The sequence below is a fragment of the Quercus lobata genome, chromosome 4 (genome assembly GCF_001633185.2).
Source record: "Quercus lobata isolate SW786 chromosome 4, ValleyOak3.0 Primary Assembly, whole genome shotgun sequence".
In the NCBI taxonomy this organism is placed as follows: Eukaryota; Viridiplantae; Streptophyta; class Magnoliopsida; order Fagales; family Fagaceae; genus Quercus; species Quercus lobata.
In genome coordinates this window covers 61,178,805-61,195,087 of record NC_044907.1, presented here as the reverse complement: position 1 = coordinate 61,195,087, position 16,283 = coordinate 61,178,805, and the positions used below count along the sequence as shown (strand labels likewise).

The 16,283-nt window shown below is 37.1% G+C and overlaps 1 protein-coding gene across 1 annotated transcript; it reads right to left on the bottom strand.

Moving 5' to 3' along the window:
• Positions 1–416: 416 nt before the first annotated feature.
• LOC115984259 (beclin-1-like protein) lies at positions 417–14,435 on the bottom strand. Its single transcript, XM_031107223.1, has 10 exons — positions 13,342–14,435; positions 12,668–13,020; positions 12,420–12,590; positions 11,641–11,765; positions 11,379–11,427; positions 10,572–10,730; positions 9,765–9,850; positions 8,854–8,925; positions 7,237–7,386; positions 417–897 (listed from the first exon to the last, which is right to left on the bottom strand). Exons 1-10 carry the CDS (start codon positions 13,478–13,480, stop codon positions 651–653), a joined length of 1,551 nt encoding a protein of 516 aa, XP_030963083.1. The 5' UTR covers positions 13,481–14,435; the 3' UTR covers positions 417–650.
• Positions 14,436–16,283: the final 1,848 nt, after the last annotated feature.

Here is a 16,283-nt window from a genome sequence, read left to right as displayed (position 1 = left end):
TTCAAAACTTTGAGCATTCAACGAACACAATTTCTTTAAAAATTTACATAATTTTGTATATTCAAAGTATGAATTTTTTGAAGATCATTCACAATTCTGCACATTCAACTTACACAATTTGAATTGATGAGAATCCTTGTTTTCTAGAACAAGCTCTTATCCTTTATGTATTTTTTACTAATTTAGGAAGTCGTTTGTTTTCAATAATTTTTTTTTTTTTTTTTTTGAATTCCTAAATATCTAATGAATGATTATCAGTTTACCACCTAGACAAATGATTTTAGAAGTGCCATAAATAGCAACAACAAAAAGTACAGGAGGCTAATGCAAAGATTTGTTTTAAAGTACCTATATAGCATCAACGGGGTCTGTCTGTTAAGGTTAAGCATCATCATGGACAATACGTTGCAGCAAGATAATGCAGTAAATGAGTTTTAGACGGACAACCAGGTCTATTATCTTTCAATCTATAAGATATTTACAAGTCAAAAGGCAATTACAGAACAAGCTAGAAACTTTTCCTTTCCAAACTGTCCATTGCATACGGAATACAGAATCCAACAAACACTAATGATTTGGACTAACCAAGATTAAACTGTGAATTTTAATTTACAAGTTGACATGACATGTTGTATAAATTTCATTTAGTATCACGGGTTTGATGTGTTTCGAGATTCAAGTTTGGAGTCGGTCCCACGCCTGTACAAAGAACCTATTTCTGGAACTTCAGCATGTGAAGATGCCACTGAGGTAAGAGGCTGGAAGTTGGTGTTCCCTATAAACCAGAAGAGAGCCCATTTTAAATTGCAGAGGGTGTACTTGAGAGCTTTGGTCCAGTTTTCCTGCTTGTTGAAGCTTTGCGTGATGGAATATGTTCCAACTTTGTCATTCTCAATCCTGTAAATTAGCCCATAATGATCATAGAGGCATGTAGAAAACAAAAGCATTAACAATCTTAATCCATAATTACACATGAAAAGTGCCTCAACATGCATAACAGAATAATTTCTAGTTGAAGAATATTATCTATCTGCAAATTTTCTAATTATCAATCCAGTACCTTTCACCCCCAGAAATCATTCTCAACTTTTCTCAAGCTATGCACACATTTCTTTTCAGGTTTTTCTTCTAGTCAGCATTTTCTATCACCAATTCCCAATTATTTTTTTGATAAGTATAATCAATTCCCAATTATATGACAAAAAAATCTCAATCAATCTGAATTTTTCCACTATCATGCATTGTTTATTTCAAATCCAATACTACAATGACAGAGAGGAAGTTCCTGAGAAAAGATGTTACTGCATTACAGTTTTTCCACACCCAAATAATTTAAACCATGACAAACTGTCATTTTCACACATTACTGTACAAGCAAAGAAGTTAGCAAACTACTTTGCATGCTAAATGCAAGACTTTTTATAATTCCATAGTTAAATTTGGGGGGGGGGGGGGGGGAGGGGATTCAAACCATGGATGATTTCGTTGGAAACACTAAGCGGTGCCAATTGAGTTTCAAGACTCCTGGCAATACAAGATACATTTACCAAACTCACGATTTAGACAAAAAATTATAAATGTAAAACAACTTTTCCAGAAGATATTAGTTTCCCATTTGATTGAAAACCAGCAATTAGCTCTCACCTGAGAGTATGGCTTGCGCTGTGTGTTTACCTTTAGAGACAATCATTAAGTAGTGACCAACCGACCCACCCGCCCGAGCCGTAGGTCCACGGGCGGTTCCGAAATCAGTCAATGGTCGGTCACGGGTTGGCAATAAAAATAACCGAATAATTCAGTTCGGATTCGGGTTTACAAAAAATTTCACCCAAATAACCCGAACCGACCGAATTATTTATATAAACTCACAAAAAAAAGATGATTTGACATGCCCAGGCTGCCAGCCCACGCATTTTGGTATCAGACTGAGAGAGGGGAAACATGTATTGAGTGTATAATCCCACCAGACATCAGTAAGCAACAGTTACTTTTTCCACACAAATTCCCAACATACAAATCAACCTTCAATCTCAAATTAAAGTTCAAAATCAACGGTGTTGATAAGAGTGGAAGCTAAGACGATTTGACTAATTGCAGTGGCACAATTACCCAATTTCAAATCAACGGTTATAATACAAAATGAAGACCTAATCTAACGGTGAGAGTTTCATATCAAAGATCAGATATCTCAACGGTTATAATACAAAATGAAGACCTAATTTAACGATGAGAATTTCATATCAAAGATCAGATATCTCACCATCTCTAACAAGTCTTCACACTTCAGAGTTCAGATTGCAAAATTCGTGGGTCATGGCTTTACCTTCACACTTCCTCACCTCTTCACTTCAAAGCTTTAAGCTTCGGTCAATCTCAAACTTTCAGAGTCTCAGTTCTGTATTTTGCTCTCTCAAACTTTCTCAAACCCTCACTTCTCTATTTGGTTGGATCTTCAACTCTTTCTAAACCGATTCTCCACATCCAAACCCTAGCCGCCTCCAATGCCATAGTCCACTCCTCTCTTCGCCTCCAATGCCTAGCCGCCGCTGCTGCTGTCCAATCAGTTCGCCCTCCACAGCTGCCGCTGGTGTTGTCCAATTTCGATGTAGGGCTCTCTCTTCACTTGTAAGTGTGACTTTCCTCTCCATTTCAAAGTAGGCTATTAGTAAATTCAAATTGGGGCACCCTTTTCTAGGTTTTCTTCTTTGTTCAATCCAACAAAATGGATGCAATGAATGAATACCCTTCTAATAATAACACAGTCACAATCATTTGCAAGGACCTCATCAGAGATAATGAAATCTATGATGACATTTTCAGTCATGCTTCTAATCAAACTCAAGAAGCTTCTAGTAGCACTCCTGCTTACATACTGGGTCCTACATTTGCTGGCCCTATTTCTAAGAAGACAATTCCTCACTTCCCGTACAATATTTCTATTCACCCAATCTATCAACATAAAAATACAGAGTCGGGCCGTTTTGACTAGGGCAAATGGAATGAAGGCATCACAATCAATACTTGGTACAAACCTAACAAACAATGGATACAATGGGTTCGACACATGCAGTGGCATCGTTTAGAGAAATGGGAAATGCTCGGGATCAAGGAAGCAATCCTTGTTTTGACATCTTATATCTCTTTTCACCTAGAACTCATTGCAGCTGCATTACTGTTTTGGTCTCCTTCTATTAATGCTTTTGTTTTCCCAGAAGGGTTCATGACACCAACAATTGAGGATGTGTTTGCTCTTGTTGGCCTCCCTCCCGATGGAATGGATTGTCATCCAGACATGTTCAAAGATTATAGGAGATCTAATCCATCCTGTCTCTACACATATGGCGGAGATGATATGAGATCGTATCCATCCTATTCTGATTGTCCGTATGGTAGTGTGGTTGATGTGTATTGCAAAAACAGTGGACCAGTCGAAATTAAAGAAGAAATTTCGTTTTACCACGTCTGGATTTGTAAGTTTTTAACTTGCAATGCTTCTAAAAGAAATGTGAAATATATTTTTTGCATAGCTCAATGTTTGGTTAATGATAGGAAAGTAGCTTTAGCACCTTTTTTTCTGGGCGAGTTGTACAACACCATGTTTAGATGTTGTGAAACTCCTAGTTCTGGATTGGGAGGCCCCATGTGGTTCATACAAATATGGCTTTATGCTTATTTCTCAAGTTTAGCTCCCTCACCTAAAATCTCACCTCAACCTTATCACATACGGTCAGGTGTGGATGGAGGGGCATTATCAAGATAAGATTCCTACCTTTGATGAATGCTTTGATGTTTTCTCTAGAATTTCTAAAGAGGAGGGACCTCAATCCTTATGGCCTAAAGGAAAGGATCCTCAATCCTTATGGCCTAAAAGAAGGGATCCTCAATCTTTTAGGCCATTCTCTGAAAGGAAATATGGCTGAAGAGAATCCTGTGACTTCGATTCACTGGAACCTTCTGCCTCGATTCTAGCTAGTTACCTCGTTGCACGTGATCTTCTTGTGATCCGTTACCAAAGATATTTTTTCGAATCTTATATTCCTGTTTTTGCTTCAATACAATTTGGATTTATTTAAGCAATTCCTTTGCCTCCTTTTTGGACTGCTAATGATCCATGGCATACTCGTGAACACTGTACTACCAAAACATGGCGCAAAAAGATGGAGTTAGGCAATTCTAAGATGAAAAATTTCAATCCTATTCCGTACAAAGTAGTTTATGATGCTACACAAAAGTTTGACAGTTGGTATGAAAGTTACATCACTGGATACAATATGCCTGGGGATTTGAGCGATGCTCTTAACTCTTGCCATCCAAACTTTATCATTCATTCAACTGTAAGAGTCTTTCTTCCCTTTCCTTTTTTAACTTTTATTTTTAACAACATTAAGATTCATAACTTTGAAAAGTATTGCAAAAATGTTTATTACAAGTGTCTGACTATGATGAACTAGAAAAAGAAGACGCTAATAAGGTCTCTTCAGCAAAAAATACTTACATTAGAAAAAGGAAGAAGTCGATTGATGTTGTCTCTGCTATTCCAATTAATAAGAGTACGGCTTTGAAGGAACCGATTAGCAGTCTAAAAAGGAGGCAGAGGAATTGCTTGAATAAATCTAAGTTGTCTTGAAGCAAAAACAAGAGTATAAGCTTCAAAAAAATATCTTTCGTAACAGATCACAAGAAGATCACGTGCAACAAGGTAACTAGCTAGAATCAAGGCAAAAGGTTCTAGTGAATCGAACTCACAGAATTCTCTTGGGCCATATTTCCTTTCAGAGAATGGCCTAAAAGATTGAAAATCCCTTCTTTTAGGCCATAAGGATTGAGAATCCTTTCTTTTAGGCCATAAAATTGAGGTCCCTCCTCTTTCGAAATTCTAGAGAAAAACATCAAAGCATTCATCAAAGGTAGGAATCTTATCTTGATAATGCCCCTCCATCCACACCTGACCGTATGTGATAGGTTTAGGTGAGATTTTAGGTGAGGGAGGTAAACTTGAGAAATAAGCATAGAGCCATATTTGTATGAACCACATGAAGCCTCCCAATCCAGAAATAGGAGTTTCACAACATCTAAACATGGTGTTGTACAACTCGCCTAGAAAAAAAGATGCTAAAGCTACTTTCCTATCATTAACCAAACATTGAGCTATACAAAAAATATATTTCACATTTTTTTAAGAAGCATTGCAAGTTAAAAACTTACAAATCCAGACGTGGTAAAACGAAATTTCTTCTTTAATTCCAACTGGTCCACTATTTTTGCAATACACATCAACCACACTACCATACGGACAATCAGAATAGAATGGATACAATCTCATATCATCTCCGCCGTATGTGTAGAGACAGGATGGATTAGATCTCCTATAATCTTTGAACATGTCTAGATGACAATCCATTCCATCGGGAGGGAGGCCAACAAGAGCAAACACATCCTCAATTGTTGGTGTCATGAACCCTTCTGGGAAAACAAAAGCATTAATAGAAGGAGACCAAAACAGTAATGCAGCTGCAATGAGTTCTAGGTGAAAAGAGATATAAGATGTCAAAATAAGGATTGCTTCCTTGATCCCGAGCATTTCCCATTTCTCTAAACAATGCTCCTCCATGCATCGAACCCATTGTATCCATTGTTTGTTAGGTTTGTACCAAGTATCGACTGTGATGCCCTCATTCCATTTGCCCCAGTCAAAACGGCTCGACTCTGTGTTTTTATGTTGATAGATTGGGCGAATAGAAATATTGTACGGGAAGTGAGGAATTATCTTCTTAGAAATAGGGCCAGCAAATGCAGGACCCAGTATGTATGCAGGAGTGCTACTAGAAGCTTCTTGAGTTCGATCAAAAGCACAACTGAAAATGTCATTATAGATTTCATTATCTCTGATGAGGTCCTTGCAAATGGTTGAGACTGTGTCATTATTAGAAGGGTATTCATTCATTGCATCCATTTTGTTGGATTGAACAAAGAAGAAAACCTAGAAAAGGGTGCCCCAATTTGAATTTACTAAGAGCCTACTTTGAAATGGAGAGGAAAGTCACACTTACAAGTGAAGAGAGAGCCCTACATCGAAACTGGACAACACCGGCGGCAGCTGTGGAGGGAAAACTAATTGGACAGCAGCGGCGGCGGCTAGGCACTGGAGGCGGAGAGAGGAGTGGACTACGGCATTTGAGGCGGCTAGAGTTTGAATGTGGAGAATCGGTTTAGAAAGAGTTGAAGATCCAACCAAATAGAGAAGTGAGGGTTTGAGAAAGTTTGAGAGAGCAAAATTCAGAACCGTGACTGAAAGTTTGAGATTGACCAAAGCTTAAAGCTTTAAAGTGAAAAAGTGAAGAGGTGAGGAAGGGTGAAGAGGGGAGAAAGCGTGAAGGTAAAGCCATGACCCACGAATTTTGCAATCTGAACTCTGAAGTGAAGAGACTTGTTAGAGATGGTGAGATATCTGATCTTTGATATGAAATTCTCACCATTAGAATATGTCTTCATTTTGTATTATAACCGTTGAGATATCTGATCTTTGATATGAAATTCTCACCGTTAGATTAAGTCTTCATTCTGTATTATAACCGTTGATTTGAAATTGGGTAATTGTGCCACTGCAATCAGTGAAATCGTGCTCAGCTTCCACTCTCATCAACACCGTTGATTTTGAACTTTAATTTGAGATTAACGGTTGATTTGTATGCTGGGAATTTGTGCGGAAAAAGTAACTGTTGCTTACTGATGTCAGATGGGATTATACACTCATACACGTTTCCCCTCTCTCAGTCTGATACCAAAACGTGTGGGCTGGTAGTCAGGGCATGTCAAATCATCTTTTTTTTTGTAAGTTTATATAAATAATTCGGTCAGTTCGGGTTATTCGGGTGAAATTTTTGTAAACCCAAATCCGAACCGAATCATTCAGTTATTTTTATTACCAATCCGTGACCGACCACTGACTGATTTCAGAACCGCCCGTGGACCTTCGGTTCGGGCGGGCGGGTCGGTTGGTCCAAGTCACTGGCCAGCCCTAAGAGAAACACTGGTGTCATACACATGCCAAACTCTCCCAACTGCTAACCTCCACAAAACCTAGACTCAGTATAAAAGCAAGCAACACAGAAAATAAGAAGATTAAACATGAAAGTCACTCTCCTCTCTTCTAGATGAATTTACAAAGATATCTTCACAACTATACATACAAAGACGTATAAATGGAATATTGTCCATAAAGATAAGAAAACTTACTTATAGGGCAATTTGAATTGTTTGTCAGGAGGTATGTTGTTTTCCATATCCCTTAAACGTGCAAACTCAGCAAAGTCCTTGAGGCATGTGACAAACAATGTCATTGCTTTGTCATAGCGAGTGCTCCAAAACAAGTTCACAGGACCAAACCTAAGAAATACTCATTGTTTAAAACAACAAACAAATAAACAATATGAAAACAGAAATGTGAATGGTGAATCACATACATGGTCTACGCATCTTTTTTTATTAAGAAAAAATCAATAGAAAGGACATCCATAGATAGAAGCAGTACATATAAGAATTAAAAACTAAAAACTATCAATATTGTCCACAAAATAAGGATAAGAAACTCTGCCAATACCAATAGACTACTCATACAAAGACTGTAAAACTAAAAAAACAACTTCATGAGTAGACAACTTAATGTGTGATTATTTCACTCTCTGAACTATCCATCTCACCACTACACTTGCGCATGCAACACTAGTCTATCATGATAAGGTTCTTTTTAATTAGATTATCCATTATTAAAATTTATCCCAAATCTGCTGTCCAAAAAAAAAATGGCAATTTTCCTAAGGACTTCGCTACCAAATATTCCTCCAAGGAAATTGCATAGCATTACAACCTCTTAATGTCTCAAAATAATACCATCAAATTTACCTCCAAGTTTCAGCTTACAACATATCAAGAAATGAGTTCACAGATTCAATTATAAAGGATTCAGTTTCCATGCAACTAAAGGTGTATATGGTGCCATGTTATTTAAAATATCATACCACCAAAGAAGTAATGATAACTGAATTTAAAGAAAAGTGATCCTGTGTTCATCTTTAGATTTGTATATTGCTAAATCTTTATCAATAAAATGGACTCTCTCCCTTTCAAAGCAAATGGAGAGGATCCTTTTCCAAATAAATTTAGGCTTTCAGGATTGACTCCTCCTGCCCACTGAAAAACTCAAATAAGAATACACAGAAGCTTTTTTTTATCTTTATTGATTAAAAATATATTAGGAAATAACTGCTTCAGGCCAATGTCCCCACACCACACATCATGGCAGAAGCGCACCCTTCTTCCATCCCCTACCACATATGTTATGAAACCCAAAAACATCTTCCAACCAACCCTCATGCTATGAATTAAACTTCACCCATGGGCCATGAGGTCACCTCACTAGATTTGTCCACTAACCCCTTACTTCCCCATATTTTGCCCCAAATACATCTCAAGAAGTGATTTCCTTCCTCACTGTAACACCACAACCATTTACCTAATAAAGCTTGGTTGAATGTAGATAATTTTATCAAACCCAATATTTCATATTGTACGAGGGGAACAAACCAACTTTTAATCCACCAAATGAGACTTGAATTCCACAAAGCTACTGCCTACATAGGATTTTCCCATATGCCAACCCTTAAACAGGCTGCTCATAATTTGTAGGGAACAGACCAAATTAGATCATATCTTCCCCCCACTCCTTGCACCATGCACAGCAGGTTACTGATGCCCATGCTCTTTTCATTTTATATTGCACTTAGTTGATCATTTTAAATCAGCTCAGTAAATTTCGGTTCAGTATAAACTATCAAGGGAGTAGTCTACACTTACAGCTCATAAGTATTGTTGTTGCTGTCCATAATTCGAGGGTAGCTCCCCATAGGAATAATTTTTATTCGATATCTAAAGATAAAAGAATTAAGGATACAATACTTATCATTTTAGAGACAATCTTAGCAGAAAAATGCAGAATATATGACAATGTAGAATGCATGTATTAATTAGAGTTTGTGGAGTCCACTAGTCCAACAGAATAGATTCCTTCATTCTACAGAAGCTTATGGAGGATTGCCTCAATAGGAACAAGGCATTTCCTAAAGAGATTATGACTTATAATTAAAAATGAAAATTAAATGCTATGCACTTTACATTCTCTAAATTTGGGGTTGCTTCAAAATCAGTTAGGGGACTTTAAAACTTGCAGTTGACACCCTCAACTGTTACAATAATGTCAATATGCTCCTTCCATTATGGTCTATTGGATTTTTCACCATTAACCCGCAAAAAATGTCTTTCTATTTCTTTGTCCAAAATGTCTTTTTTGTGTGAGTATCAGCAAGATTCTAACGGATGTTAATATAAGGGGCACATTGATACTATTGCAACTTGAGACTGTAAAATGCAAGTTTTCATAGTTAAGGGACCAATTTAAAGGCTAGGAAGCACCTACACGGATACCGGAAAGGGTATGGGTACAGGTACGGTATGATGACAGAGCAATTTTTGAAATAGTAGGACACAAGTTAGAATCTTTTACATTTTTTCCCTTTGTAATACCCAATTTTTAGTACGTTTTTCCAAAACCTTGAGCCAAATAAAGCATGTATGTACATATATTCTATATCATATATCGCTAACTATAAATATCATCATTTTAAACATATAGAATTAATAAATAAAGATGCTCAATTATAACAACTTCAAAAATAAATAAATCCATAGATTTTGTTGATAAAGGATACTGAAACTTTGGCCGGAAATATTGGCACATTGTATGGAGGAGAAGACAAGCTTGGCCCCAAGCAGCATTTATCTCATCCCACTCAACCTATATGATCCCAGAACACGGTAAAAATCATAAGCAAATCATAATTATCAAAGTGTGAGAAAGAAAAGAATTATAAAAGGAGAAATTCAGTTAAGTTATAAACCACTAAGAATAAAGGAAAAGGTAAAACTAAAAGCCATCAAATTCCAAGAGCAGCACACTTTTATTTTTTTTGGAATTCTATAAGTATCAAGAGCAATACACAACTTATGAGGCAAGCAACATCAATAAGGAGAAATGATACAGAAATAAATCCAAGGTTACCCACATACCACATGTATCTTTACAGATTATGACCCATGTCGGGGTATCCCAAATATGAGGCTACAAAGTTGTCCTTAGGCCACTTGCCATATTTTCATCTCAGCAGATATAATATTTGTTGAGTGGATACTTACCAAATCTGCTAAACTTCTAACACCTATGATATTTGTTGGTTACTACCAACCCCAAGTATGAGATTTAAGCTTTATTGAGTTGAATGATTAGCATTATGTGACATGTATTCAATACTACCTTCCATTAAGTTGCATATTGCACAGGGAACATGAGAGAGAGAGAGAGAAATTTAAAGTAAGCAGCTTTACACCCCAGGTGAGACAACACAATATGTGTTTGTCCTAACAGGTTATTGATTATGGTAGGCAAACAACGAAGGTAGATGATGGACAAACTTTCAATTAACTCATATAAAAAAATAGATGTAATAAAGTTTACTTACCGGAACTTTAGGAAGTCGTCCAAGTCGAAAATTGTTAATGGTGCCGAATTCTCCTTCTTGACAGATGGGGAATGCATCATTAAGCACATTAGTTCGCTTCAACAGCTCCAAATGTGCTTGGGAAACCTCAATTTTTGCTAGAACTGCATCTCTCTCTTCCTGTTGACCAAAACAGTTTTGTTCTCAGGAAATATCATATTAAAGGCAGCGAAAGTTCAGGCTTTAAAGTAGATAGAAAAAAGACACCATCCAATTATAGGAGATTAGGACAATAGATGAGTTACAATAGAAAACCGAAGTTGAGTTACAACATTAAACTAAAATAGTCTTGCAAAGGTCAAAATAACTATTTGATTTAGTACTATGAACATATCCAGTTTTTACAAGCAAATACACAATGCTTAATCATGTGGGATTGAACACATGACCTCCACACTTTACTTATGGGGAGAGGAGGTGTCATTCCGTCCAAGGACCATTGACAACATATCTCCATACAAATGCAAACAACCTAGGGATGTCAACATTAACAGCACCAACAAAAGAGAGCACCGGCAACAATACTGGTATTATCAATGATAATCATTCCAATTATCAATGAATTAACAAGTAAATTAAAACCCATATTAAGCACACAAAAAAAGGAAAAAAAAATTATTCCTAAGGAACTTCGAAGACGGTTTAAAATAAATTCACTCAATAAAAACCAAGTGAAGATAACCAAAACTTAGAAGGTTCAGGAGAATTATGTATTTCAGTAGAATATATAGAAATAACAATGGCAAAAGAATAGGATAAGAAACACACCTGATGTGAAACTAACTGAAACTGAAAATTATTGAACTCATGCCAATACCTGTTATACATTTAGATCAAGAATCATTAAAAAAAAAAAATAGTTGAGGATCTCAAGTGTCTACTTATAGTCTTATACAAAGAAACACATAAAGCACTCTGATTTTTTTTAAAAAAAAAAAATTAAAAACAAAATCTGGTGCTTGTTTTTATTTTATCATGGAACATATGAGAAAAATGATTTCACCAAGCATTATGAGGAGAAGAAACTAACCGCTCTTCTAATTCCTTAAAGCGGCTAGATTTTAACTCCAGCTCCTTCAGTTCAGCATTCACTTCAGCGTTCTGTTTCTCAGTTTCTTCAATTGCTGCTTCGAGCTTTCTCTCTTCTTCCTCAATCTTAAACACCAAACAAAAATGATTGAATGACCATTTTGACCACAATATTCTATAAAATCTGGCATCTAATAAGCATACATAAATTAATGTAAGATGTCAAAGTGCATTTACACTCCTTTTTAAAACATTCACTTTATTAGTAATTTCATCTAGTAAAATTGCAGACCCACTAGTATCCTGGTCACATTGATCTAATATACCTTCAAAAAGTACAACGCAGGCATAAAACTACAAATGTGGAAAGCTTTTAAGACATAAAATAATTAACCGACCATTGCTTTCCTTATTTGAAGATAAATAGCTCCTCGCCCCTCTTTTTGTGCAATAGGTAAAATTAACCAAAAAAAAATGAAAACAAAGAATCATTGAGCACATTGTTTACTTTAACAATTAAAAAATCTTTATTCTTTCCAACATGTGAGATCTAACACCCTCCCAAAGGATAAACATTGTTGTAGCACTTATGATAGCATTGGCACTCGAATGTCTTAGATACCAGTGTGGATCAACAAATTTCATCACTAAATTCAATACTCACACACACATGAAGGTAAATTATTTAAAAAAGATGCTGACTAACCTCCTATAAATCAAAAGCAAGAGCATGTCCAACAAAAGTGATTAATAGATTAGAGCCAGTTGCTGAGTAAGCACCTTTAATTTCTCCTTGAGAAAATCAGCCTCACTAAGAACATCACGTGGATCTCCCTCCAAGCGCTTAAGACATGCCTCATATGCTTCAATGTCCCTGTTCACATCTTCAACCTCCTTGTCAAGTTTGTCAGACAACACTCTCATGCATTCAAGACATAAAGGTTGCTCAACCTGTAAATATGAACATGTAGTCAAATTTTCAAACCAACATTAAAATTTATATCCGAGTTCCTCTGCAATAAGCATACCTGGGTCTGAGTTGTGGCAATCTCAAATGCACGTTTGAGCAGAGTAATAGTCGAGTGGAACCCCGAGTTGTGAGGCTGCAGAGGAACATTGGATCCTCCTTCAGGAGAGGGTAACTGAGTGCCGCCTCCATCTGACGCAGACTCCGACTTATACACAACCACGAATGACTCCTCCATTGTCTTCCCAGGCTGGCTAATATCCGGCTGGACAGGTCCAGCCCCAGCCCGAGGACGAGGAGGAATCCCTTGTAGCTGCTGCTGGGGTTTTTGCTTTGGTAACACAACAAAAGAGTTGTCCATCCGCGTCGAACCTAACACACTATTGGCCCCATGAATTGAAGACCCCTGCATTCCTACACATCCTCATTGCCAAAAACCACATACCATACTTATCAACAAACCAACCAAACAAACCAATATCACTTTTCAAACAAAATCATATAATATTAATGTGTAACACAAATACTATAATCAATTTTAAAAAAACACATAAGGCTGATTTTCTTTTCTTTTCTTTTTTTTTTTTTTACAAATCCCAGATGCTAATAATTACTCAAAATACATAAACTAAGGAAAAAAAGGAGTTGTGAGTTGAGTTACTCAAAAGGGTCTCATATCAAAATCTGCAAGAAAATAAAAAAGAGAGAATGAAATTGCGAAATTTGATTGGTTACCGGAGCGAGAGGAATAGTCGTTGTAGAACTTGTCGGCGTAAGAATCGACGCCGACGACGCAGAGGGAGTGGCGGCAATTCTGGCAGACCCATCGGGGCAAATTCGGATCCACGGGGAGGCTCCGACTCTTATCCCCCATGCCTTGCTTCTCCTTCTTCGTTTGATTCGTTCAATTTCTTTGTTTTATATATACACTATTGAGCCTTGTCTTTTGCTTTGATTTGAAAACCAAATCCTAACATTTTGCGTGAAAACCCACGTTTTCGCATTGTACTCTCGGAGGTCCAATTCCAATACGAAAACCCAAATTTACCCTTACAATTTTTTCAAAAACCCAAATTTACCCTTATGCCTGACCACAAAACACAACCCATTTTCAGAAAATCACCGTGTTGCCGGACTCACCTTGCCGGTACATTTTTCTTCTGTTTTGAAGTGCAAAATATTTTACTGAAAATGTTTTCCTTTTACCGTGTTTGGTTGCCAACATGTAAAATGAAAATTTTCCTTCAATCACGAAAAACCCAAACTCAAAATTCTGAACAAATCAAACTCAAATTCTCTAATTTCAGTCAAAGCACAGCCATATCAAAGCAGAAATTCTTAAACCCAAATTTTAATTTCTCTACAAACTCACACAAACTCAAATTAGCTACCAAAAAAAAAAAACTCGATATTGGTAAAAACCCAGCAAACTCAGGTGGTCTTTCACAGTTGTTAGCAAAACAAACCATGCGACTAAAACCCAGTAGTAGAACCCAGATCGACATAGAAACCCGGTGGCAGAAACTGAGATCGGCATCCACAAACAATCCCAAAACCCATATTGAGGAGACAAAACCAGATCGGCGGTGAGATTGGTGGACTCGATTGACGCTGCAAACTGAGAAATCGAACCTAAGAACTGGTTGCGACGACGATGGTGGAGCCGGTGATGAGTTGCGCCAACAAAATATGGAGGGGTAGAGAAGAACCAAGAGATGGAAGGTGATGAGCCCGAGGTTGAGTGACTGGCTGGGTTGTGGGAGAGAAGAGCTGAGAGTGAGAGAGGGGAAGAAAGTATCGTGTCTGAGAGGTGGGGAAAGGGACAGGACGTATTTGAAATATATCAATGGTGTAAGACGTGACATCTCAATTAAAATCTAAAACATTGACTCTAGAAAGCTTAATTATGGTTAATTGTTCAGTTAACACTTGTTAAATATAATTATTAGCAACGCGAGAATATGAGAATTACGTGGTTCAGCCTTATCAACTTACATCCACAGAGGAATTTCTTAAAAGTTACATCTTTATTATATAAGAATGTAGTACAATAACCTGTATTACAATGAACCCTAAATGAGTATATATAGGCGACTAAACCCTAGATTACTAGTACAAGAAGGAGTGGACTTGGGCCTATTACATTGGGCTAATATGTCTATTATATATCTCTAACAACCCTCAGCAAACCTGTTCGATCTGAATATTTCAAAATCTCAAGGGTCGTTTGGTAACATTGTTCTAATAATATTATTTGTATTTTTTAGAAATACGTGTGGGTAAAAAAGTGTGTAGAAATACGTGTAATATTGTTTAAAAATTGAAAAGTATTGCTTAAACTACCATATCAAACGGCCCCTCAATTTCTCTTTCTTCTCCATTACACCTCTCTCTCTCAACTTTGCCGTCGCCACTGCCACAATAACCAACGTGCCAAGCCTATTGCAGAAAGCATGTGCGTGGGAGCATTCTTTGTACTCATCATCCCTGCCCACCTACAAGCAGGTAACATCGCATGGTCATTAGTCGTTTACGTATAAAAATGTGGCATAATACATGATAGCACACTAATTATACAATATATACTTACATCATAGCAAGAGGAATTAGTGGTAGTGGTGGACCATAAACACCCTCAGGTTGGGGTACCATTTGTGGGGACATATGTGGGAACTTGACATATATCCACAATTGGACCAAAATTAATGATCCGCCAATCTACTTTGCCTTCTTGTCGATTGCATTGCACAGCTGTCTGTACAACCATGATAAAGCTGCACTACCCCAACTATACTTGCGTGGATTATGAATGCTCTGCATGAATTATAACCACATGAGATGAACACTATCTTCGGACTTGTCAAGAAATACAATATACCCTAGTAGGGCTAGTATATAGTAGCGAGTGTATTGATGAACTTGAATCTCATTGGCATCCGGAGGCAATGGTTGTCTGATTCTTTCGATAAGTGTGGGTATCATAATCCTTTGACCTTTTAGTACAGTTTGATCATCATTTGGAATTTGAATTCCAAACATTTCAACACACACATTTGTCCAAGTTCTTTTAGTGGGCCTAACCATTGCCTCACCCTCGATGGGCAACCCCATGATAACTTCCACATATTGCAATGTGATTGTCATCTCACCATGTGGTAGGTGGAATGTATGGGTCTTTCGGTGCCATCGTTCTACAAATGCAGTGATCAATGCATGGTCAAGTTGTATGAATGGGACCAAGTGTAGACCCTCTAAACAAACAACCTCACAAAGGCAAGGACACGATCATCTACTATAGGAACTTGAAGTGTCAACTCTTCATGGCGACTTCGACAATCCAGTGTGCCAGGAGGATCCTGCAAATATTATAACAATAAATAAAAATCTTATGCAAATATTTAGTATTTATAGCTAATTAGAGTTGTGACATGAATGCATAGTACAAGAAAATGCCTTAAGGCAATTACTAGTCTCCCAGGGTTCCATAGTAACTCAGATCGATGTTTAACTTGTTCCGTCAATACACTACGATCAATAGGTCCAGGATCTATCGTCATGCTGCAAAAAGTTGGTGTCATATCAGCTATAAATAATAGGTTTGTGTAATGTGCAATATTGGTTAGTGACATTGAATAGAGAGAGACTTACACCATATATGATTTAATATTGTGACATTG